This window comes from Meriones unguiculatus, chromosome 12, assembly GCF_030254825.1.
Source record: "Meriones unguiculatus strain TT.TT164.6M chromosome 12, Bangor_MerUng_6.1, whole genome shotgun sequence".
NCBI classification, from domain to species: domain Eukaryota; kingdom Metazoa; phylum Chordata; class Mammalia; order Rodentia; family Muridae; genus Meriones; species Meriones unguiculatus.
In genome coordinates, this window is record NC_083360.1 from 77153899 (window position 1) to 77181128 (window position 27230).

Below are 27230 nucleotides of genomic sequence, written 5' to 3' on the forward strand. Positions count from 1 at the left end.
TCAAGACAGGGTTTCTCTGTGTATCCTTGGCTGTCCTGGACTCGACCAGGCTGGCCTTGAACGCACAGAGGTCCACCTACCATTGCCTCCCTGAGTGCTGGGTTCACAGGCGTGCACACTGTGCCTGGCTAGTTTAAAAGTTTTTATTAGGTGCATTGTGAGCTGTATACCATTGACCTGTCAAGGCTCGGAAACAAAAACTGTAGAATCTCATGTCTGTGCGTGATGTTATCAGACAACTTCCTAGCCCACAGAGGACTCTTGTTTCCTTGGAGAATGAAGGCTGACGATGCTGTGTTGTCGTAAGCCTCTTTTGGGTGCTGTTGGACATTCAGGTCTGCTTTCTAGAAAGCAAGACCAGCTCTAAATTTTCATGTGAGCTGACTCTGGTATGAGACATTGTGTAGCAAACCCTAGCACAGTTGGCTTAGGTTACATGTGCTCTTTGGAGGTGAAGGAATACATTTGTAGAAATGGGTATCTCTTCGAGACTTCCCCAGGTCTGTGTGCTTCACTAACTTCACAGTAGGAAGGGCAGCAGTGTTTATAACACTATCGGCGTCCTAGTGCAGTGTGTGTAGTGTCTCAGCGCATGCTTTGGCAGCTCTGAGATCTCTGCTGTTCTCTGTCTGAGATGAGAAACACCCACCTCAGAGAAAACAACTTGGCTAGTATTACTCAGCTATTATTCATGTTTAAATAGAAAGTAACCAACTTAGAAAAGTGGAATAAATTCCAAATTAATGTTTGAGAGGTTTGCTTTGACCAGTTTTTTTTTTTAAGGTTTTTTTTTTTTTACTGTGTATGTACATGTGCCTGTTTATTGATTTGTGAACTTTTTTGTGTTGCTCTCAAAGTCCAGAAGAGAATTTTGGATCCTTTGAGTGGGACTGGAGTTACAGGCAGATGTCAGTGGCCCCAAGTGAGAACTGGAAACTGTCTGCTCCAAGCCAGCACAGGCTCTCGACGCCTAAGCGTTTCTCCAGCCATTCTTGAGAGATTTTTTAATAAGGTTTTACATGTCTATAGTTTCAATGCATCATAAGTACTTTTAACTGCTTTTTCCCCGGAAGATACTAGGATATTTCTTATTTATAACTTCACTTTCTACATTTTAAAAATGCATGGTTCAATGTTGTTATGTGTATCCACTTTCAACAGTGTGTTTTTAGTTGTACTTCAGTACACTGTCTGCTTGATGGGATCCCAGGCATTGCAGCTGGGTGATAGGGCTTTTACATAAAGACTGTTGTCTTGTTTTATTTTTATTTGGCCCCTCCCCAAAGTATCCAGTGAAAGTCCTGATCAAGAAGTAACTGACCAGTGAATGTGTGAATAATTACCAAATGAAATAAAAGTTTCAAAAGATGAAACAATTAAAGGGCATATTAATATCCAAGGGAAAAGGGAAAGGAACTAAGAGAAAGTAATTCTCTTTAAGAAATTCCTGTGGGAATCATGCAGATTGGCCATTTAGGCTGAGAATGACGCTAGAGTGCCTACTCAGCATGTTTGGGGTGCTAGACTTCACAGCCGTGAACTGTGCTTTTAGGAAAACGTAGCCATTTGGTTTTTTTCACGTTTCCCTGCCCACTTCCGTCTGCTGATCTTTAACTGTGCTTGCCTTGCTGTTCAGCTCTGTATGATGCATAGAAAAATCTATTCCCAGTGCCTAACCTAGTTCAGAAAGCAGTAAGACACAGGAAGTAGAAAACATACCAGTTTATCAGTCTTGAGTAGACTGAATGTGTTTTGTGGACACAAACTTGGAACATGATGGAATGATGTTAAATGGTTTGACTAGTGTAATACTTTGCTGTACTGCAAAATAGTTACACATGAGATTAGAGTCAGAGAACATGTTTGTTCATTACTCATTATATCCATTTACTCATTACCTTATGTAGAATGGATTTGTCATTCGTTCCTAAAAGTAAATGCTTAGCATATTGCTCAGATCAGAAGAAGCTATGTTGATGTAACTGATTACATCTCTTTCTCTTAAAACAGAGCTGTTCAGTTATTTTTAATGCTATCTAAAATTTTGATTGGAGATCACATCTTTTAAATTTATGTATTCATTCCTTCCTTTATTTTTGCATGCATGGTATATGTTTGCATGGTTTTCTCTGTGTGCATGCACATACATATATGCATGTCACTGTGTGCGTGCGTGTGTGTGTATTTAGGTCAGAGGACAACTTTTACTTCCAGGTGGGTCCTGGAGTTTGAATTCAAGTCATTAGGCTTGGTTGTGTTACCTGCTTAGCCATCTTGCTGGCCCATTTAATAAAAGAAAACAACTTATCCTTTGACAATTTCATACATGTATACAGTGTATCTTGGGAGTTAGCACTCACCACTCTGCTTCCCAGGCCACCCTCAACATGTCCTCCTCCTGTATTAATGTTTTCTTGTGTATCTTTAGTAACAAACCGAATACAGTTAATGGCGTCCATGCACATGGTTCGGAGCCGCCCACTGAAGCACGGGCAAGTGCTGGGAGCCTGATCCAAGAGAAAATGAGCTCTCCTTTCCCAGCAGCTATCGGTGACCAACAGCCCCTCAGCCAGCACCCTGTGTGCTTCTCTCCCATCCAGGGGGAGATGTAAGCAGCTTGGTCCTGTGCAGCTGACAACAGTGTCCGTGAGCTCGTGAGTGCAGTGGCTGTGTGGTGTCAGGAGACAGAATTTCACAGTACCTTCCAGAACTCTTGCTCTTCTTTCTTTCCTGTTTTCCACATGTTCCCTGACCCTAGGTGGTTGGAGTTGATGATTCAGATTTCTCCTTTAGGGTTGAACACTCAGTAATCACTTAATCTCAGTTATGTCACCAATTAGTACCTTTTAGTTACTCTTTAAAATGGCGAGTAGGGAGAAAGAGGCATTTTAAGATTTTTTTTTTTCCTGGAAGCCTAAATAAGACCCAAACAAGGACAATACTTACAAGACACGCTAACATAGAAGTGAGAAATCTTCCGCAACCTGAAGAGAGAAATAGAAAACATACCAGTTTATCAGTCTTGAGTAGACTGAATGTGTTTTGTGGACACAAACTTGGAACATGATGGAATAATGTTAAATGGTTTGACTAGTGTAATACTTTGCTGTACTACAAAATAGTTAGAGATGAGATGTCAGAGATTAGAATCAGAGAACATGTTTGTTCATTACTCATTATATCCATGTACATTACTGGCAACTTGAGAGAGAGGGAGGGAGGGAGAGAGAGAAAATGAGAATGAACAACTGGAAAATGTCATGAATTTGGGAGAGAGCACGGGTAAGGTTAATATGGGAGGGCTAGCCGGAAGGAAAATGATGTAATTATATTTTAATTTCAAAAAATAAAACAGTTTCTAAGGAGATCGTTTTTGTGCAAGGGCACATGTCTTGTATACTGGGCTTGCTGACTTCCCTTGAGTGGCAGTATACTCAGGCAGTTAGGCCTGCATAATCAGTAGACTGTCTGTGAGCTTGAAAAAATATCACGAGGGAAAGTGGAAAAATCACACATTTTGTGGCACAGCACACAGCTTTTCATTGTCAATGCAGTGTACTTACTTAGTTCCCCCCTCTACCCACCCCCAACCCAGTGAAGGTATCTTGCTAGGAATATGAAACCCAGGCTGGTCTAGAACTCTTCATGTAATCAAAGCAGGCCTTGAACTCATAACCTTTCTGTCTTTTGTTGTTGTTTGCTTTTTGTTTTTTGGGGGGCTAGTTTTGTGATGTGTATAAATTATACTCAATATTCTTATTTAGGTATAGGATTTTAGAGTTGGGGGCCATGACTCATAGATCTACCCAAATGCTCATTTCATATTTGAGGAAAGTGGCTCAGAAGGAATGAAGATACTTGTACCAGGTGTGGACCAAGCTGGGGCTCAGGACTTTGACTCACCTAATACCAGAGTGCTAGCTGTCATCTTTGTCTCTTTCATAATCTTCTTTTCTCCATTTTAAAATCGTGAATTCCTACGTTCTGAGTGAGGTAGTTCCTAGTGGAAATTACACTTTACAGTAGCTGTGTACAGAAACTGCCACATGCCAGTGTACCTCTCCCTAAGGCTTGCACAGCTCAGTGGGCATCTTATCATTGCCTGTCCTTGTGCTAGATCCTCCCATTTGTATACCTCCAAAAGGAAATAGCTGACTGTCTGTCTTTTAAACTTAGTGTTTTCTTCTTATGCTCCTGGTTTTGGCAACTTCCTTGGAATAGTCATTTGGAATTTTATTTATCTGTTAAATAATTTAGCATTTAACTTAGTATTCCTCAGTTTAGTTAATAATGTTGACATTTTACATTTTAAGAAGTTACTGTTTGACTCCTAGTTTGGTTTGGTTGCTTTATTTGGAATGACCCTTTATGAAATAGTACATTCTCATTGTGCAGAACTGAGTGTGTGTATATATCCTTTAAAATTATCCTTCAAGTGTTCTTTCTCACACCTACATAAAGAGATCTGTGTAAAATGAAGCTCCAGTTCCTTAGTAATTTATGCCTCAGCCTTAGCTTCCTTGGTTGCTAGATTGTTTTTTTCCGTTTGTGAATGGCTTTCTCATTCAGTCTTGACTGACACAGTTCCATCAGCCTGGACGCTGGCATTGTTCTTCCAGTCTGGTCTTGCAGTCACTGTGCAAAGTTCCTGTGCTCTAACTGGAGAGTAGAGCTTTGGGTAGTAAGTTACTGTTCCACACAGCCCAGAACTGCGACATACAGGTGAGGTTACATGAGCTACCCATGTTCTTCTTCATGTATTAGTAGACCAACTACCTATCTTAAAATACGCAGTTTATGGGAAGTGTCAGAGTTAGTGATAGAGCCTCCAGGATAGGTCACAAGGTAGAGGCAGTAGTCACCATCCAGCTGAGGGCCTTAGGGCCCACATGGTGGGAGGAGAGAACAGGCTGCTACACGCTGTCTCCTGACGATGGTGAGACATGTGCATGCACACACATGTACACACATACTCACACTAGAGTGGATGAAAATAAAATACAACTTAAACTACGATCAGATGAGACTGCTCAACAGTTAAGATTGCTGCTGTTGGAGAGGCTTCAGGTTCAGGTCCTAGCACCTACACAAGGTCACAAACACTTGTGACTCCAGTTCGAGGGGATCTGAAGTCCTCTTCTGGCTTTCACGGTCACCAGCCACACATGGATGCAGACATATATTCAGGCAAAACACTCGTATATATGAAATAGTAAACACATCTTAAAATATTATCAAAGATAAAGAACCTTAGGGACAAATTTTTTTTCTGAAAGAAACTGGTGTCTGTCTCTTGATCATCCTGCTGTGTGGCTTCTGAATCTCTGACCTGTCAGTGTTTGAGTATTGGTACAGGGTAGATTAAATAAACAAACCCACAGAAGCTATTTTAGATTATGACCATGAGTAAGTTGTTGCACTGTGGTTTTTGATTTTCAGTACTATGAAATGTAGAGGTACTCACTCACTTTCCTGTTATTTTCCTGTGTTATTCAGCTGCCTGGCTCCCTTCTCAGCCTGAGTGTCTTCCTTCCGCAGCTTTACGTTCCCTGCTTCATGGTCCTTGCCAGTTTTTCTAGGTCTGCTTTGTTGTGTTTCTCATCTAGATTTTGGAGCAAGCTTGGTTCTGGCACATCTTGTTCATGTCTGTCACTGGCAAAAGCCATGTTTTGGGGGAGCCTCCTCCCTGCGCCAGGTGATGTGCTGTGCTCTGCTTTAGTTTACATGGAATGTGGTCCTTTGATCTCCGGGAATGGGCACAAAAGTTAATATAATGCATTTTACAGGCAGTTGAGAAACTTGGAATTCCATCCACTAGGACATAACGGCTGTCACACGCTCACTTCTGTTGCTGTAAATGTGTTCTTAGGCTCACCGAATGATTGGAGCCCTGAGAAACGAAATGGAAATTAACATTTGGCGAGGAAGTGCCTGAGTTGAGCTGTCTGGAGATGTGCCATCTTTCTGTTCTGTCTGCTGTGTCCAAGCCTTGAAGTACAAACCCCTAACAACCAAGCATGAGATGTGAAGGACGCAGCCTTGCACGGAGACCTTCGCTGTGTCTCCTGCTGTGTCTGGCTTCTTTCAGCCTTTGTTCACTTTTCAAACGTTTAGTAGTTGAAAAGCCTACACCAGAACTTAACTGCTTTAAACTCCAAGTATGCCATTTGGCAACTCTGCGCTTTGATGCAGTTTTTCAGTTTTTCTTCATTTTCTCATTCAGGAAATAGGTATTAATGGTATTAGTGGTGTGAGGATTAAACAAGTTCAAATCAGTGAGACCTCCTGGGCCGTAAGAACTGAAGAAATCTGGATTGTTGTGATTATTTATATATGATGGGAGTAACTTGCTTTGGGTATATTTATTGTCTAGCAAGGACAGTATTTTGATAGTACCCTGTATGTCGCAGACTTTAGAGTAGTCCCTTGGGAGAAAAGCAGCAAACAGGTAAACATACCCTGCCTTCTACTTTAAAAAAAGATTTTATTTCATTTTAGGAACTATGTGCATAAGCTGGGCACAGGTGGTGCACACCTGTAAAACCCAGCACTCGGGAGGCAGAGGCAGGCAGATGACCGTGAGCTTGAGGCCAGCCTGGTCTACAGAGCAAGTCCAGGACAGCCAAGGCTACACAAAGAAACCCCATCTCAAAAAACAAAACTGTGTGTGTAAGAATGTGTGTGTGTGTGTGTATGTGTGTGTACACGTACATATGATTGCAGGTACAGCCAGAAGAGGGTGTCCAGCCCTTGGAGCTGGAGTTACATGTAGTCGTAAGATGCTGGGTTTAGTGTTAGAAACTGTGCCTAGATAATCTCCAAGAGTACTTATGTGCTCTTAAATGCTGAGTCTATTTGTCTCTGGATTGATGGATTGATCATGCATGTTTGTCCTTGTGTGTGCACATGCCATGGTGTGTATGTGGAGATCATAGGATGGCTTGTAGAAGTGAATTCTCTTCTTTCGGTTCTCTCCCTTTATCATGTTGGTGCTGGACATCAAATTCTGGTTTTCAGAGATGTCAGTAAGTAGTTTCACCTGCTGAGCCATCTCACTGGCCTCATATATGGCTATTCTTTTGGCACATTATGATTCTGTGCTCTACTCTCTGTCCTGGTGACATATGGCTATAATTTTCTGCTTTCCTAACAGCTTTGATTGACTTTTCAAAATTTTTATATTAGGTACTTTTCTCATTGCTGTAACCAGATATCTAACAAAGCAACTTAAGAAAGAAAGGGCAGGTTTTATTCTGGTGTACAATTCATGAGGCACTGTCCATTATGGCAGGAAGGCATAGTGGCAGGAGTGCAACCAGCCAGGTATAGGGCATCCGCAGTCACAGAACAGGATGTTGAATGCCAGTCCTTGGCTCACTTTGCCCTTTTTGTCTTCTTTGGTTTTGGTTTGGGGTTTTGGTTTTTGCTTTTTACCAAACAGGGTTTTTTTTTTCTGTGTAGTACTGGCTATCCTGGAACTCACTCTGTAGATTATTTTGTTTTTAATAAGTAAGTTATAATGATTATAATAAAATTATCGAAATTATACAATAAGGCAACACAAAATACTCTGGGTACATTTAACTGGGGCACCTAACTAACTCTGTAGTATGGAGATGTATATATATATATATGTATATATATATACACACACACATGCATACATACATACATACATACATACATACTTACATTGTTTGGAAATCAATATAGTATGGGATAGTATAGAAATATATTATGAGAAGTGCTAAAATTGACCTCACTAAATAGAAAATTCTCTGGGGAATTGGGAAAGTATCTTCTTGGCAAAGACATAGATGAGTAATGGTGGTGGTCAGGGAGAACATCCCTGGCCAAAAGAACAGTTTGCACGGTGTAGTCTTGTATTGTTGTGATAAGGTGTGGTACAGAGGACCAGGCCATGGACACAGATGGGACAGGACTGCTGACCCATAGGCATTTCTCTGCAGAAAATATAGAGAGTTAGGGCTTAGTCTTAAAAACAGTGGTGTCATCATCATATTTTAAGCACAGGTGGGGTTGTGATCATATTTTTATTCTTTCCTTTTAGGTTTTGTTTTATTTTTAAACATTATTAATTCTTTGAAAACTTGTACACTATGTTTTGATCATATTCATCCCCACAACTTTAAGCCTAATTCCACCCAGATCCTTTCTGCATCCCTACTGCCTCAGCTTCCTTTCTCTTTTAATGACCTGTCAGTCCTATTTGGGCCGCCCATGTACCAAGAGTGTGGGGCCATCACTGCAGGCCTCACTCTTAAAGGAAACTGTCTCCTGCCACCCCCAGAAGTTATCAGCAGTCAGGAGTTCCTCTGGTGTGGGAGGGAGCTTGTGAGCACCTTCCCTGTCTTTGGTAGGACGTTGACTGGCCTCATCTTTACAGCAGCCTCAGCTGCTGAGAGTTCATGAGCACAGAAATTCTGGTTCAGTCTGCTCCTCTTGACTTAGCTCTTACACACATTTTTGTTTTTTTTAAAGTTTCTGTTATTTCTGTAGAAAGTTGATTGATAAGAGATTGATTAGATTAGAGATTGATTGATTAGAGAGTGTAGGCACAGTGTCAGATTGTGACATTTATCTGGGCAAGAAATAGTGTGAGGCTAAACAAGGCAGTGGGGTGGCAGGGAGGGAGGAGCTGATAGGAGAGATGGAAGATAATAGTTTGACTTATGAAATACACGTCTCAGTGCAAGGTGAGAAGGCAAGTGCATGCTTGGGTGTGTACGGATGCCGTTGAGGGTTATTGGGAGAAAGGAGTCTCCATGTTAAGTTGGATCTCCCAGTCGTTGCAGAAACAAAACAAAACACCAAAAACCACACCTCAGCACCACCTCAAGAGCTGTAAAATTTTCCAGATGCTCTTTCTTCAGTCAGGTTGCCTGACTGGCTTGTGAGACAGAGCTTGCTCGCTAGTGCTCTGTAGCTGAGTGGTGAGTGTGGGACATGCTCTGTGGGCTTCTGTATGGTGTATCCTGACCACTTGCTGTTTTTAGTTGATCAGAGGAGTCCTGTCCGTTAAAAAGCTTAACACTCTCATGAAACAGCCTTTCCGTAAGTGGTTGAATCAGAACAAACATATGGGATATATGCTGTGGACGGTGTAATAGCACAGCCTTCTGAATAAAGGAGACATTTCCTTCCCAAGGCAGCTGGCAAGGGTTTCTCATCCTCTATGATTGGCCTTTAGTGCCCTCTGTTGGATGTTCACTCTGAGGCAATTTTCTTTATCAAGAGGAGAAACATGAGAGATTGAAAAACCAGACCTTCAAAGAAGTGCTAACTTCAGTTCTCTTCAAACTATTCCACAAAATAAATACAGAAAGAACATTACCAAACTCATTCTATGAAGTCACAGTCACCTTGGTACCTAAACCACCCAAAAACTCAATCAAAAAAGAGAACTTCAGACCTATCTCTCTTACGAACATTGAAGCAAAAATACTGGCAAACCAAATCCAAGAACACATAAAAGATATCATCCACCATGACCAAGTAGGCTTCATCCCAAGCATGCAGGTGTGGTTCAATATACGGAAATCCATCAATGTAATCCACCATATAAACAAACTAAAGGAGAAAAACCACATGATCGTCTTCTTAGATGCCAAAAACATTTGACAAAATCCAGCACCCATTCATGTTTAAGGTCTTGGAGAGATCAGGGACACAAGGCACATACATAAACATAGTAAAGGCAATATGCAGCAAGCCTATAGCCAACATCAAACTAAACAGTGAGAAACTTAAATCAGTCCCACTGAAATCAGGGACAAGGCAAGGCTGCCCACTCTCTCCATATCTCTTCAACATAGTACTGGAAGTCCTTGCTAGAGCAATAAGACAACTAAAGGAGATCAAGGGGATACAAATCGGAAAGGAAGAGGTCAAAGTAGCACTATTTGCAGATGATATGATAATATAAGAGTGACCCCAAAAATTCAACCAGAGAACTCCTTCAGCTGATAAACACCTTCAGCAAAGGGGCTGGATACAAAATCAACTCAAAAAAATCAGAAGCCCTCCTGTATACCAAAGACAAAAGGGCTGAGAAAGAAATCAGGGAAACTACACCTTCACAATCGTCACTAATAACATAAAGTACCTTGAGGTGACTCTAACCAAGCAGGTGAAAGACCTCATTATAGGATGTGCGAAGTCACACAATCAGGAATGTCGTCCTCAGAAAGACAGTGCCAGTTACACATGATAGGAGCTTCATGGTGGTGTGAGTGTGTGCATGTGTGCACGTGTGCACGCACACACTTAATTTTTCTTTCTATAAGCCACAAAGAAGCTATCTTTGGGTTCTGGCTTCCAGGGGAAAGGATTAAGATGTTTGAATAACTAGGATGCCAAGCCTGAATACATTTTAGTAATAAGCAAGTGTACCTGGCACTAGTTTTTGTGTTAAAGGCGACTATGTGTAAATAAGTAAATAAGACTTTTCTGTAATAAATGGAATTAATTGTCTTTCCAAGGCAGAATTATTTTCATTATTTTTCAATGAACTTTCCCCATTATATAACGATAATCTTTCTTAGAATTGCTTCTGTCAGCTTTAGTGAGAACAGGCTCACGAACCTCTTTTAGTTTCTAATTCAGTGTCCCATGCAATTGTATTTAGTGAGTATACACAACGAACTTAGAGACATCATCTGCTTCTGGTATATTTTACTGTGTTCTTTCCAGTAATGTTTAGTGACCATTAATAGGAACAATGCCGACTTCATTCTGTGTATTTCATGTACTTTCCTTCCCTAAAAAAACCCGTCATCTGAAGCTGACATTTTAAATGAAGGACATAATCGTATAGCTTCTTTACTAGTGTGTCAGACTTCAAATGTAGGGGTTTCATATTTCAAAATGACAGCATGTTGTGATCCATGGTTGCTGGTGACAAACTGGACAGCCCTTCCATATCGCTGCTGCTCATAGCCCTTGGACACACACGGGGTTTGCTGAGTGCCACTGTTCTCTTCCTAGACAGTAGCTCCCTCTACTTGAAAATATCAGTGTAATTATAGCTTAAAATTACATGCCCTATTAGTAAGAGCCTTTTGGGTTTTTTTGTTTGTTGGAATTTTTGTGGTAAGTTATGCAGTGTTAAAACAGTAGATTGTACTAGACAATTACCAAGGGTCTGGTCACTTGGGAGACAGTCAAAGAAAAATCAAGAACTGTGTTTGAAAGCATTGTTCAAAGGCTGTTGTAGCCTTTGATGATGTCAGTATGTATGCTTTGTTACAACTCCATGCAGTGCTTTGAAAAGGATGCTGCCATCGAAAACACTGAGGCATGGAAAACAACTAGAAATCTTCAAAAGAGCCTGTATTTTGGTAAATCCTTGCTTTACTGATTCCAAAGTGTTAGAATTGTAACACAAAATACTTCTCCATCTCCTCTCAGGAAGAATTCAATAGGAGCAACCACCGTTCTGCTACCATAGCCTGTGTAGAATGGTACATGTAAGACGAAAGCTTGGGAGCAAGTGGGCTGTGGCTACTTAATGAAGAAGGCTTAGCAACAGTGCCGCCTCATGCACCCGCAGACAAGTGGAGCTCTGCTGGGCTGAGGGATGTCAGGAGCAGGGAGGCCCTCCTTTCTTCAGAGGTCTTCCTGACAGTCCTCCTGATGAGAAGTGAGCAGGTGTTGAGGAGCAGGGACTGCGTAGCGGAGGCCTGGCTCTACCATAAATAACGGCTAGCAGTATCAGGTTCCTGAACTTTCTCAGCACTGCTCTTTGTCCTCTATAAAGTTTGGTCTCTAAACTTGGTGTGGTGGCTCACACCTGTGATCATAGCACTCGGTGAACTAAGGCGCGAGGATTAGTTTGAGTTCCAGGTTAGTTGCTCTACAAAGTGGTATTACTCAAGCAGATGCACTGCTATATCTGTTATCTTCTGTGCTCAAATAAAGGAGACAGGGTTCTCCCCCGGATGAGAAATCTTCATATCGGCCTGCTCTTGAATTCCCATTATTCACATTGGAGTCATTCTGATCTAGGCCACCTAACTCTGTCCTAATTTCGATTATTTAAAAATATGCAGAGTAAGCACACACCAGTATGTGTGCTGCTGCTGCTGCTGCTCCTCCTCCTCTCGTGCCAGGCAGTCACTGTAGCACTGAGCACTTATTCCTGTCTGTGTGGGAGGGGTATGTGTGTCAGTGTGTGTGTGTGTGTATGAGTGTATGTGTATGAGTGTATGTACCTGTACACGCTGCAGAGGCCAGAAGAGGGTGCCAGTTGCCCTTCTCCATCACTCTCTGCCTTTTCCTTTGAGGCAGGGCCTCTCTTTGAGTCTTGCTCTGGCCTTTTCTCCAGGCAGCTGGAAGCCAGAAAACTCAGCAGTCTGCCTAAGCTTGCCGCACTTGGAGTTGGGGTTATAAATATTTGCGGTAGCCTCCCGTTTGCTGTATAAGATTCAAACTCTGGTTCCTGTGATTTTGGAGTAAGTGCTCTTAGCTGCTGAGTTATCTCTCTAGCTCCTAAATTTACTTTTGAAATGATCTCTCTTTTTTTCCCCCTGAGATTAAGTGGTTTTTCCAGAAGGATGCTGTATTTGCTCACCTGTATGGTAGACTTGTTGTTTATTTAGAACCTACATATGGACCACGGGGAGTCATAGATGCCCATGTTTTTGTCCAGCAATGTAACTATGGCTTGAGAGTGTCAGAGAATCTTGCCTAGCTGTTCCCATATCTCTTATGGTCAGTCACTAAAAGTTTAAAGGATTTACATGTATTGTGTATTCAGACAGTTGAAACTGTTGTTTGTATCTTCACCTTGATATAAATTTGAAATTATAAGATAAATAGAATGTTGTTTTCAGTGACTTTAGTTCTCTGTAGAATATCTACAGAGTGCTGGGCACATAAGATAAATCACATGTGTTAAAGACAAGCTTTCTTAGTCACGCATGTTTATTTTCAGGGGCTAACTTTCCTTTATTTAATTTGTAGGACCCCTTGGATCCCACAAGGTCAGTGATTGTGATTCGCTCCTTGGTAGCAGATGGTGTAGCAGAAAGAAGTGGAGAGCTTTTACCTGGAGATCGCCTTGTCTCAGTCAACGAGTTCTCTTTGGACAATGCCACACTTGCTGAGGCTGTGGAAGTGTTGAAGGCCGTGCCCCCAGGTGCTGTGCGCCTTGGTATCTGTAAGCCTTTGGTGGTAAGTTTTGAACTGAATTAATATAGGAAGTGGTAATAGTACAGTTCTTTTTTTTTTTAATTTTATTTTTTTTCTTATTAGTTACATTTTATTAACTCTGTATCCCAGCTGTATCCCGCTCCCTCATTCCCTCCCAATCCCACCCTCCCTCCCTCATCTCCACCCTGCCCTTTTCCAAGTCCACTGATCAGGGGGACCTCTTCCCCATTCATCTGACCCTGTTTTATCAGGTATCTTCAGGACTGGCTGCAAAAACCTCCTCTGTGGCCTAACAGGACTGCTCTTCCCTTGGGGGATAGGGAGGTCAAAGAGCCAGTTATTGAGTTCCTGTTAGAAATAGTCCTTGTTCCCCTCACTATGGGAAACCAATTGGTTGCTGAGCTACCACAGGCTACATCTGAGTGGAGGTTCTAGGTTATATCCATACATGGTCCTTGGTTGAATGTCAGTCTCAGAAAAGGCCCTGTGCCCAGATATATTTGGTCCTTGTGGAGCTCCTATCCTTTCTCCATCATACTAACTCCCCTTCTTTCATATGATTCCCTGTACTCTGCCAAAGGTTTGGTTATGAGTCTTAGTGTCTGCTTTGAAACACTGCTAGGTAGAGTCTTTCAGATGGCTTCTGCGGTAGACTCCTGTCATACGTTCAATGCACATCCCATCTGTTTTTCTAAATGAGGATTGATCATCTTACCCCGTGTTCGCTCCCTTTATTATCTTTTTTAGGTGTATAGATTTCATTATGTTTATCATATCTTATAGGTCTATATAAGCGAGTATATACCGTGTTTGTCTTTCTCCTTCTGCAAATGGTGGAATCTAGAAAAGATCATTTTGAGTGAAATAGTACAGTTCTTAGCAACATAAATTTGGAAGACAGATGTGCCTCACTTGTAAGGCTTGAATTGCCTTAATAAGGGAAATAAAAGTAGTACAGTAAAGAACAGGGACCTGGGGACACAAATACACCTGGCCTCGAATCTGTTGCTTACTATGTGTTTGACCCCATGCAAGTTTTAGAACACAGATTTGTTTTAAGTGTGAGGTTTTTGCATGTGCATGAAGTGCCCACAGAGGCCAGAAGAGGGCATCAGATTCCCTGGAGCTGTACTTAGAGGTGATTGTAAGTCACTCCATGTGGGTGGGTGCTGGGAACCAAACTCTCTTGTCCTGAAAGAGCACTAAGCAAGTTTCTAATGTTCTTGACTTACAGCATCAGAGCAAATTTCAGAAATGAAGGCAATGCCATCCGATGTGACACACTGAGTGACTCCTCGCTGCTGGCATTTCTAGCCTCGGTCCCGCCACTTTTACTACCCCATTACCCTGAGTTTCTAAAATAGAAACTGAGTTCTATTCATATCCCTTAAATGTCCATTAAATAAATCCTTGTGCATTTTAATTTTAGAACAGTGTTTCTCAGCACGCTTAATACTGCTATCTTTTAATCCAATTTAATTCCTCACGTTGTGGAACCTCAACCATAAAATTATTTCGTTGCTACTTCATAACTAATTTTGCTGCTGTTATGAATCGTAATGTAAATATGCAGGATACTTGACATGGGACTCCTATGAGAGGGTCATTCCAGCCCAAAGGGGTTACAACCCACAGATTGAGAACCACTGTTTTAGACTGATGTTAAGAAGATAGAATGAGCGGAGGTTCATAAACCGCACTATTTTTGTTTATACGGAAATGAAATTTTTATATTTTCCTGCTATCACCCATCATTAGCATGTCTGGCGCTCCCCACTACTAACAGCATTTCTGGGGTCAAGCTATCTTAAGATCATCTTACTGTATGATATACTGTGTCATGTTACTGTTCTTGACTGTGGGTTCCTTAAAATTGTGTTTTTGAGGTCCTCGGTGTGAAATACATACTTGATTATTTCCATCTAGTATTAAATGAGCATTACTATATCTTAAGCCTGTCACACGTATTAATTAGTGTTATCTTCTAACAATGTTAAGCATCCTCCTTTTGTCGCTCATTGCAAATGAGCCAATGGAGACACAGAGTTTTCCAAAGTTTTATCATTAGGAAGGGATAGAGTCAAAGTATGAGCTTAGCAGGACAGTTTTAAGCCTGATTCCCTTTCTTAGCCACCACGCTATGAAATTTTGCTTCATTACAGTGTCCTGTTTAGTTTGCATGTATCTGAACAGTAAATAGCTCGTGATAGGTTGTCAGCCTAGATTTCAAAAAGCCCATTTCTGTCTTTGCCCTGAATATCCCAGTGAAGATTCAGACTTAACAGGTACATAGCTACATTAGAATCTAGGCGGTTAAAGCAGAGATCTGAGACCCCCTTCTCAGAGAGGCGGAGTGAGTTCTTCACAAGTTTCCCTCCTTCGTGGGTTGCCTAGATAGTTCTCATACAGAATTTTGCATTTCATAAACATTGTACTGGTGATTTGATCAAGTTGACCAGGTTTATTCTATGGATCTTGTGTAAAAATTTGTAATGGTGGGAACAAGACTAAAGAACTGAAGTCTTTTCTTGACTCTAAAATTCTTTTAGTGTGTGAAATACATTAGCATGCTGCCTGAGAACAGCTCAGGCACCTCTAGCTAGCTTGATAGGTCATGACAGTTATGTTCATATGCATATACACAGAAAGCAAGCCGTCTATTGCATGGTGTTTTTGAATTAAGAAACTGCAGCGTGACCTTTGTACTGCTTTTTACATTTCTGTGCTAGAGTTTGATTCTAAGGTTTTACCCATGCTAGGCACATTCCCTACCAGTATTTTTTTTTTTTTAAATTCTTCCTATACACATCAAAATGCCTAAAAGTAACTCCTATCAATTACTTTAAATCATTTATAGTCTAGTACATAGCTAACCAAGCTCTTGACTTCATATATGAAATGTGTGGCCATGTGCAATAGATAGTAATTGAAGTATTCAGTATGGTGTTTGCATAAATTAAGAAGGGGAAACATAATTATTTTTATGACTTTGGTGTTTTTAGGTTGTAGCAAGTATTTCATCTGCATTTTCTCTGGTAATTATTTCCTAGATTATCATGGCTGTGTGGGGAAATCCTTGCTGCGTGTGCACCTGGAGGACAGGTGCAGCACAGCCTCTCCCTTCTAGCAGCGTTAGCAAGACTGAGGTGTTTTCTGAAAACACGGAACCTCTTACCCACAGGGTCCACTTCCTGTGTTTCTTCCTGTGGAGGAGTGCTGCAGGCACTGCCTGGAGAGGGATTGGAAACCTCATTGTGAGCTGGCACTTGGCTCACATTTCCTTCTCAGAATCTGAGGCTGCCAGGATAGCTAGGGATGAGAGGCCAAGATTAAGGGGAAGTGACTGCGATGGTAGAGAACTCTGAATAAACAGAGCTTGGTGTGCACGTGATTCCCGGTGGAGGCAGGAAGAATTAAGTACAGAGCCAAAGTCAGGCTGGGGCAGAAAGATGAGTAGCAGAACAAAATTACTTCGGTAGTATTAAGCCATATAATAACTATACTCATAGAACTGCAATGATAGATTGTCATCTTATCCATGATAGCATTTTCTTTTCTTCTGCAAATTTACCTCAAACATGCTGGATATATAAAAAAGAAAGAAAGAAAGAAAGAAAGAGAGAGAGAGAAAGAAAGAAAAAGAAAGAGAAACAAAAACAAAGAAACAAAAAACTCCAATGAATTGGCTAGAGCACACTGGCCCCAGAGCCCTTGGCTCTAGACACGTGGCTTCCTCTGTGGTCCGCTCACCACCCACTTTGCTGATCTGTAAAATGGGGTTACGTGGAGTGGTAACTGAGGACACAGGCCCTGGAGTCAGATTCTGGATGTCTCACTGTTGAGTGATGACACTGGTTGAGCCCTCTCCTCACCTCACTAGAGTGCCTGTTGATGGCAAGCACGAGAGTGTGCTGAAGTACCTAAGCCTGTGCTTGGTGCCGGGATCACCTCTTAGCTGTACCTGCAAGGCCTTTTCCTGGAGACTGGCTCCTTGTTAGAGAATGCTTCAACTTGATCAGTTCTGGCCTAACGTTCATTTCTTTTCACTGTGGGTGGAAATTTGCTTTGTTGATAAAATTTGCATAACCATTGTTTGAGTGATTGCACTGGATGAGAGCTGTCTGAAGAGAAGTTGAAGCTGCAGAAAAATTTTCTTAATTATAAAATTCATTTTTATTTTCAGGAAGATGAGAAGGAAGAAAATTATTTTATTTTACATTCAGACAACAACGAAGACAACATTGAGCCTTCAGAGATGCATTCATCTTTAATCCTTGAGGCACCCAAGGTATTTGGTAAAGCTATTTGCCATTTGAATGATTTTTGTGAGTTAAAGTAACTTACTGTAAATAAGACAGAAGATTGTACATAGTCATTTGGCTAAACAATTACAAATTAAATTACATTCCCCCAGTCCCTGACCCCATAATCACAGGTGTGCCCTATCAGCTTCCTTCTCTTTAATTAGTATTCTTTAAATTAGACTGTCGGGGTTGGGGATTTAGCTCAGTGGTAGAGTGCTGGGTTCTGTCCTCAGCTCTGGGGAAAAAAAAAAAAAAAGACAAAATAAATTAAACTGTCTTCATTTAGTCCTATGTTGTCTCTTTAATGACAGATGATGTAAATCATTTTCAAAAAACAAACACTGGGGTTAGCAAAATGGCTCAGCTAAGGCACTTGCTACCAAACCTGATCTAAGTTCAACATCCAATTGGAGCCTACAAGGTAGAAGGAGAAAATGGACTCTCACAGGTTGTCCTCTGACTTCCACACGTGTGCTGAGGCACGTACTTTCACCCACCCCCAAATAAATAAATAAATGTAAAAATATTTTTATAAGAACAAAAACATTTTTAAGCACTAATGTAAATCTATGATTTGGGAAAAAAAATGTATCATTGAAAATAGATCCATGTAAAACTGTAGCTATAGAAGAGCGAGCTAAAGGTGAAATTTCATATTTGAATACTTTCCAAAGATTATCTGCTCAAACTCCTTTGGTGCTGTCATCAAACAGTGTATATTCATTGTTCCCTTATTTCTCAAGTGTACTTTAGTCTTTGGTTTACTTGATGACAATTGCTTAGTAATGTTCCTGGCATGTGCACAGTGTCTCAGGCTGATAGGCATTCCCATAATGTCCATCACACTCTTAAAAATTTAGACACTTTGTGTTAAAATTTTATAATCAGGGTGTTTTGGGATATATCCTCTGACTCTGATTGTTTTTGAACCAGGCTGCAGTATTGGTTTACTGTTTCCGTGTGAAGTTTTAGCATGTGGTGTTGAGTTATTTGAAGGAAGCAGAGGGGCAGGTTGATTATAGGACTTTACACTAGGTAGTGATCCGTGGGTGGGCTTATAATCGGAGTGAGCGATTCTTCTGAAGGGAATCAGGCCTCCATGTTCCAAAGCCACAGGCTTACAGAGCTAGGCCAGAGGCTCAGTAAAAACTATGCTGCAGTTATTTCTCTTTCTCAGATTCTCAGTGTAGGTGAACGTCTTGTTCCCTGTTATTTGGCTTATTAAAAGCAAAGTTTACTCAAAGTACTTGAGACATATAGCTATGTCTTTAATTTATGACGGAATATTTTTAATGGCTAGAGGTATAGGTCAGAGTAGAATGTTGCCTGACATGTGCAAGACCTTAGGTTTAGTCCCCTGTCATTCAAAAAAATAAAAACGAATGTGTTCTGAACTGTCAAATCGCCATGACTTCCTGAGTTACTCGCACTCGACCACGCTGAGCTTTTCTGTCTTTGCTGTCTTAAGTTTATGAACTACATTTTGTGTTGGGGACAAGTTACATATGTGGGGCAGCATTTTAACCAGATTCCTCACTGTGGTGGAGAATTGTTAGGTACTTACTATAAAGCTGCTTCTTACCATGCCTTGGTTAAGGCAGTATTCTGCAGTTAGCTTGGCACTTTTTCAGGTTGAGGTGTATAGTGCAGCTTTAAGACAAGTGGGGCTTAACTCTTCATAAAATCTTTTACTTACAGGAATTCAGAGATGAGCCATATCTTGAAGAACTTGTGGATGAACCTTTTCTAGATTTGGGAAAGTCTTTGCAGTTCCAACAGAAGGATGTGGACACCAGCTCAGAAGCCTGGGAGATGCATGAATTTCTAAGCCCTCCACTGGAGGGAGGGGGTGAGGAAAGAGAGATGCTTGTGGATGAGGAATATGAGCTCTATCAAGAACACCTCCGGGCCATGGAATTACAGCCGCCACCACACATTCAGGAAGCCGCATCGGCCCCTCCCCGGCAGGAACTCCAGGTTGGCACACAGTGGCTGCATGCTAACCTCTCGGGAGGCGAAGCACCAGAGTGTCACGATGCAGAGTCCCTGAGGAGTACATATTCCCCCGAGATGCAGCAGTATAGCTACAGTACCGCAGACATGGTATGGCTCTACCACACAGGCTCCGCCCCCTCCCTCCCTGCTCTGGTCCCCCCTCCCTCATATCACCTCCCCAGAAAAAGCCGAAATGAAATGGGCTTTTCACAGTTAGGCTGGCTGACAGGATGCACTGCCAGGAGCGTAGCAGTGCACAGGAGGTCCTCCTCAGGAATCGTGAGCTGCAGTTACCTTGCTGGTCTAGTGGTTATTTTCACCATGCTTTTCATGTCTGTGACAGTGTTCTTCTAATTTCTCAGTTCAATAAACAGTTCTTTCAATCCTTAAGATTTTCTTCAAAATTCCCTCAGGAACTGTGGCTACCTGTTTCTTGTGTAGTATATTTGTCAGGGCAAACCAAGTCAAAATTAGCACATAGTATGTTATTGTTCATATGTTTGCTGTTCACAGCATTCTCTGTCCTGTCTGTGATGCAACACAAGTAGTGTATGCCAGAGAATTACTTTCACATTTGAAAATCTTGCTATTTACAACTTGGCAGGAAACATTACCTTTTACTTGGTTAACCTTACTATTAAATCACCACTAAACTGAATTTGAAAATAAAATTATAATTAATTAGATACATGTTGAAATTATTTGTTTTATTTTGTTTATTTGTTTATTTATTTTCTGTCCTGAATTAATTTTTAGACAAATGAGAAGAAATTATTATAGATGATGTTTTTACTTTTTTAAGTTTGGTTTTGTTTTTATTATGTGTATAGGTGTATTTTAAAGTTATGTTGGTGGTGTGCTCACATAGGCCCGGCTTTGTGTGCTCAGGCTGATCCCTTTCTGGGAGGTGAGCAAAGGAGAGAAGCTGGGCTTTCTCCCTTGCCTCCCTTGGACATTTCCTCTTTTTCCCTCCTGCAAATCCTGTGGGTCCCTCTGCTAGGCACGGAGCTTCCTTATCTCCTTGAATGAAGCCTCAAGGATTCCCCATAGCAGAGGTTTCTGGGCAGCCTAGCAGGAAACATGTTTTCAGTCTGTAAATGATCTTAGATGTGGGAAGTTGTGACACAGAGTTGCCTGGTGTACTCCAGGGACAATCGCTTTCTCTTTCTGCCTGCCCTTCCCTGGATCCTAAGACTTTCATACTGAATATCCACCTACGTAAGCATACTGGAATCAGAGCTTACTGAACAGGTGCGCACACTCTTTTTGTGTCCACCTTTTCCCATAAAAAGAAAAATTCTATTTATTTAAAGAAAACACAATTTTAAATATTGGTCCGTTTTGATACTTAAACTTTTAAGGCAAGAGATAAAATAGACTAATATATATTTAGAATACTTACTCAATACATTTAGTCAAACTTTCATATCATAAAAGTTGTGTTAGACTAACTTGTTTGAATGTATGTGCACTTACATACATTCAAATAATTTCAGTGCATATTTAATGTCTGTGTCTGTTCACAACAGTCACTTTCAGATCATTCCACACTGTCCCAAGTACATAATCTTCATTTCTATGTAGCTTGTTTGAGGTGAGGCTTTTCTTTAATTGTTAGGTTTACTTGTGAGTTTGGCTTTGGCTTCTGTGATAAACACTGACCCAAATCAGCCTGGTCAGAAAAGATTGACTTCAGCTTACACTTCCAGGTCAGAGCCCATCATTGGGGCCAGTCAAGGTAGGAACTCAAGCAAGAAGTAAAGCTGAAATGCTGCTTATTGGCTTGTTCTCTGGCTCCTACTCAGCTTGCTTTCTTTTATAGCCCAGACCAACTGACTAGACTTAGTGCCACCACAATGGGCTGGGCCCTTACAGACATGTCATAGGCCAGTATCCTTCAGTTGAGGTTCTGTCTTTCCAGGTAACTCTGGGTTGTGCCAAGCTGACAGTCATATGTAACCAAGACCATGTTTCTGATAACATGGTTTTTATTAAGGCTTGATCAAGACAGTAGTCAGTGCTTACAGTTTGAAGGGCATGCATCTTAAATTCTAGACTGGTGTCTAATTGCTCATATTGCTTACTTTCTCTTGCTTTGAAAAAAATGCCATTACCAAGGCAAGTTATAGAAAAGTTTATCATTTATCAGGATTTATAGTTTCAGAAGGTTACAGACCATGATGGAACCAAGTGACAGACATGCTGGGTGGACCTGGAAAATGAATCTGAGAACTTAGGACTTAGAGATGGGGGGGGAGGGAGAAAGACAGAGACAGAGAAAGTCACAGAGAGACAGAGAGAGAACTAAAAATGGCACCCCGCCATCACTGTAGTGGGGAAAGAATTAATGTACCGAGTGAGAATATAGAATACTTTGAGAACAGTCAAGTGGCAGTGGTTAATAATATATCAGAACTCAAACAACCTTCAATATGTCCTATAACCTTAAAGCACATGAGTCAATGTGAGAAGAGGCAAAAACTTAACATTGTGGTGATGTATAAAGTAAATACTATGAACACATATTTGGCTATTTTAATCTAGAACCTTAACAGTTATACGTGTGAAAGCGTTACCAGTACTTTGGACTGATTTGTATTTGGAGGTCTAAGTTATTCTTTCTAGGTAAGAAAATGGTCCTATCAAGTAACAATGACTAAATTAAGGGAATTGAGAAAGGGAAACAAGAAATAAGAAGGAAGTCAGGCACTGTGCTGGTTTGGATGAGGATGTCCCAGTGGGCCCAGATATTTGAATACTTGGCCCCTCGTTGGTGATGCTTTCTGGGCAGGTTTAGGACCTGTGGCCTTGCTGGAGGAAATATGCCACGTGGGAGAGCTCTGAGGTTTCAACAATGCTTAAAATGCTTAGGACCAGAAGTGGTACATATTTTGAAGATAGGCAATGGAGTATGTTAGGAGTGAGAATTAAGTCCAAAACCAGCATTTGTTGTTTCATATGTGCTTGTATATCCTGAAAATGACTGTACAGTAATTTTTTTTGTGGCCTGTATTCTGTCATATTAAGTCACTTGTGGAATTTTCTACTTGTGTAGTGTTAGTACTTAAAAATTTCAGATTTCAGATTAAACCAAGATATTTTGCCTATAAATATATATGATGCAATGTTACACAATCCCTGAGAGGACTCATAACTATATTCAAATGTCTTATGAACATGTAGTTCCCAGCATTTATTTATGGTTGCCCTCAAGGGAATAGAGGAGCATTACTGCTCTGTCTTGGTAAGGCTGTATTTGTCGTGTATAAATGATATCCAAGAAGTTCAGCGATGATCCTTATCTACCACCCACATACTCTTGTTTCAGTTAAAGGATGAACTGTGAAGGTTTTTGGATCTGTGTTGTTCCCCCACCACCACCAAAATTGTGTTAATGTCTGTATTATGCATGCACTTTTTAGGCATACAGTTTGGTGACATTAAATACAGCTATACTGCTATGTGAGCACCAGTCCCTATCCATCTCCAGAACCTTATCTTCCTACACAGAAACCCTGAGCCCACTGATCAGCGAGTGCCCTTCCCGTGCCCATCGACCTCTGGCACTAGCTGCAATTCTGTCTTCTGTCTACGAATCTGACTACTTCATAGAAGTGAAGTTGTTATAATTGTCATTTTGCATCTGGCCTCCTTGGTTTAGCAGAAGTTCTTCAAGGTTCATTCATGTTATAGCGTATGTCAGACCTCATGAAGGCAGAATAACTTACCCTGTATGGATGTCTCAATGAGAAATCTTTTCTTCTGCCCCGTTTGATTCAGACCTTAGAGAGTATCTGTTCAGTGAGAGAAGATATTAGCAGAGAACAAGAAAAGGTTTCTGTGGAAAGAACCTATGTTTGTTTAGGAAACATAAATGAACTTTTAGGGGACAAATCTGAGACACGGAAGTTTGTGACTGTTTATTTCTTTGGGTGTCAGTATGTTGCCATCTTTAGGCTTGCATGCATATTTGGTCCGCTGTTCTTTCTGGGAGTAGACCCTGCCGAATTGATATGTGACAGCATTTTTCCCACAAGTGGCTTCTTGGAACCCCACGCCCCTCACTTCCTGCCTTTTGTGATTTTTTTGTTTTGTTTTTGTTTGGAGACAAGCTCTTACTGTATAGATCATCAACATTGAAATAGACTTGATTCTGAGGTACTGAGATCGCAGGCATGTGTTACCTGGCCAGCCAGAGGTGCTGTTTTCAGTCATGAGAGGAGAGATCTAAAGAATGGCTTTTAAGTTTATATTTTTTATTTAATTTTTTTAAATTTTTATTAATTATAGTTTATTCACTTTGTATCCCCCTTGAACCTCCCTCCTTCCTCCCCTCTCAGTCCCACCCTTCCTCTTTCCCACCCCTGTCTCTCTCCCAGTCCACTGATAAGGGAGGTCCTCCTCCTCTTCCCTCTGATCCTAGTCTATCAGATCTCATCAGGAGTGGCTGCAATGTCTTCTTCTGTGGACTGGTAAGGCTGCTCTCCCCTCAGAGGGAGATGATCAAAGAGCAGGCCAATCAGTTCATGTCAGGGATAGTTCCTGTCCCCATTACTATGGAGGCCACTTGGAGACTGAACTGCCATAGGCTACCTCCGTGCAGGGGTTCCAGGCCATCTCCATGAGTCCTTGGCTGTAGTATCAGTCTCAGAAAAGACCCCTGTGCTCAGACTTTTTTGATCTGTTGCTGTCCTTGTGGAGCTCCTGTCCTCTCCAGGTCTTACTATCTCCCACTTCTTTCATAAGATTCCCTGCACTCTGCCCAAAGTTTGGCTATGAGTCTCAGCATCTGCCTCAATACCCTGCAGGGTAGAGCCTTTCAGAGGCCCTCTGTGGTAGGCTCCTGTCCTGTTCCCTGTTTTCTCCCTTCTCTGATGTCCATCCTCTTTGCCTTTCTGAATGGGGATTGAGCATCTTAGCCAGAGTCCTCCTTCCTGATCAGCTTCCTTAGGTGTACAGATTTTAGTATGTTTCTCCTATATTATAGGTCTAATATCCACTTATAAGTAAGTATGTGTGTCTTTCTGCTTCTGGGATACCTCACTCAGGATATTCTTTTCCCGTTGCCACCATTTACCCGCAGATTTTATGATTTCCTTGTTTTTTATCGCTGAGTAATATTCGGTTGTGTAGATGTACCACATTTCTGTATCCAAGAATGGCTTTTTGTGTGTGATGCTTTAGTGTAAATTATCAGTATAGGAGCTCACAGCTCCCGAGAATGTGCTGTCATGCGCCCATAATGGCTTTCCACATAGGTGCTGGGTACTGGACCTGGGTTCAGTAAGAGTTGTAAGTGCTTTTAGCTACCAAGCCATGACTGGGACTAGCAGGTTGTTCACAAGAAGACCAGGACTTCAGAAGATAATGATAGAAGATAGAGAACATAAGAAAGTTTAGGATCCAAACATCTTGTACTAGCTATGTCTTAGACCAAACAAGCTTATTAAGAAATACATCACCAGCCTGGTCTAAAGAGTAAGTTCCAGGTCAGCCAAGGCTATATAGAGAAACACTGTCTTGCAAACAAACAAACAACAAAATAAATAAATAAATTAATTAAATAAAAAGAAGACGAAGTACATACAGCGCCTTGTATGCTGTTTATAGAAGTGGGACAGTCAGGAGAGTCTGTCCTGCGATGGGACTAAGTCAGCGGGAAGCTAATTAGATAATGTTGCACAAGGACAGCATGGGGCATCTCAAGAGCAGTATAAATCTGGCACACTGCGGTCTGGGAACCTTGAACTGCAGCCACATATGATGGGAAGATTCGGTTCTCAGGCTCCGAAGCCACAGTTCCCCAAGGCCCTGGCCTTAGGCCAAGGCCATCTCTGTCAAGCATAATCCTGGTTTTAGAGAAGGAGCTGTGCTCTCTTATGCATTAGGGCCTCAGGGAAAAGCCCCCAAGGCCTGGGCCCAGCCTACACAAGCTTTGCTAGGCACATTTCTTCTCCATACACCAGGGCCTTGGGGAAAGCCTAGGGCCTCAGTCCAGCCTTCAACGGAGCATGTCTCCAGTTCTCCACCTTATTGTTGATGGATAATGTTGCTGTAAATATTGGTATATAAATCCCCCCCACACACACAACACCTTGTTTTTTGTTTTTGTATTTTGAGGCAAGGTTTCTCTGTATAGCCTTGGCTGTCCTCAGACTCACTCAGTAGACTGCCTGAGTGGTGGGATTAAAGGCGTGCACCACCACAGCCTGGTAGAATATAAATTCTTATTCAAGTCCTGTTTTCACTTCTCTTGGGTTGCCAACCTAAATCACAATCAGGGATTCACCAGAGTTTCCTGGTGTTTATTTGGTAATGACTACATTACTGTGCGAATGGATAAGTCACAGTGACCAGTAAGCATTTTCAAGGAGTATAAGGCAAGTTTTAAAAGAGGGGAGCTTAAAGTTAGAGTCTACTGATAGGAAGTCCTTGGTCTTGAAGTCTGAAAGCAGTAGTTGGCTCAGCTTATTAGTGGAAGTGCTTATTAGGCAAGTATTCAGTTAGAAGTGCCCTGTCTGAATTTTTGCAGAACAAATACTAAACATTGTAAATCAAATTTGCCTGTTTGTGGGGCAGGTAAACCATGGGGTGTGGATAAAAGAAATCCTTAGGAAGATGTTGGGAATTGCTGAGTGTTGTGGGATCATGGGATATATGAGCTCGGTGCTTATAATTCCACCATTTGGGCGGAGAAGGCAACAGGATTAGGAGTTCAGGATTAGCCTTTGCTTCATAGTAAATTTGAGGTCTGTGCTGAATTAAGACACGGACTCAAAAAACAATAAAAAAAGAAGACTTTGAGAAGGCCCTCAGACATTGTCTCAGGTAGGCAAGCATGGCTTCTTCCCATTCTTCATTCTGTGGTTCTGAGCGCATGTTGATGTCACCAGATGGGTCAAGGTTAGTTTTTGTCAGAGCAATTGTATGATGCAGTGTTCAGTGTCCAGCTTCTCCATACCCTTGTAATGCTGAGTGGCCTGAGTTTTTCTGTTTCTAAGTAGCAGGTATGCCCTACTGTGTGACTTGTTTTGAAATGGTCCTGGTGCCTTATTTACTGTCCTGTTGTGTGAGATGATAGACACCCAACAGAAAACTCAATGGAAGAGAGGATTACCTTGGCTCCTGGCTTCAGAGAGATCTCTACCCGTATATCATAGCAGGGAAGAACAAAGGTGGGAACAGTTCTTGGTGGCAGGAATGTGTGGGAGAGGCTTGTTCAGTGGTGGTGAACAGAAAACACGGGCTGGAACCAGAAGTGACTGGAGTCCTCAGAGGCCCTAGTGACCCAGCTGCTGCCTGCCAGACCCTGCTTCCTTAAGGTTTCACGGTCTTCAAAATACCACCACAAGCACTTAAAATAGGCCTGGATGGGGCCGTTCAGATTCTAAACAGCTCTCTGGCTGGCTGTGAAGTCTATGTTCTCTTGCCTTAGAAGTCTTTGAGTGCTGAGGTTACAGAGCTGAGATAACAGGCATGGACTGCCACACCTATCTCATTATGACTTTAATTTGCATTTTGTTAATTATTGATGTTAAATATCTTTTTATGGGCTTATGGACCTAATATATGCTTGTGGAAAAACCTACATTTGCAACCATCTGCCCATTTTTTAAGATATTGGGTTTTTTTGCTTGTTTGTGTTTCTGTTTTGGTTCTGCTTCAATATTATTTATCTGAGAATGACAATGTATTTTTTCTCTATTTATAAAAAAATAATAATTTTCTAAAGATCTGACCTTTCAAATTTGCTTTACT

At 41.4% G+C, this 27230-nt stretch overlaps 1 protein-coding gene across 5 annotated transcripts in view; it reads left to right on the forward strand.

Moving 5' to 3' along the window:
* Window positions 1-27230, forward strand: part of Patj (PATJ crumbs cell polarity complex component) — a 302937-nt gene that overhangs the window by 81566 nt on the left and 194141 nt on the right. For 4 of the 5 annotated variants that reach the window (XM_060365928.1, XM_060365925.1, XM_060365926.1 and 1 more), the window contains exons 18-20: window positions 12985-13194; window positions 17357-17461; window positions 19176-19580. In XM_060365928.1, coding sequence (XP_060221911.1) covers window positions 12985-13194; window positions 17357-17461; window positions 19176-19580 — 720 coding nt within the window. The remainder of the gene's footprint in view (window positions 1-12984; window positions 13195-17356; window positions 17462-19175; window positions 19581-27230) is intronic. The other variant, XM_060365929.1, reaches the window with a different exon arrangement.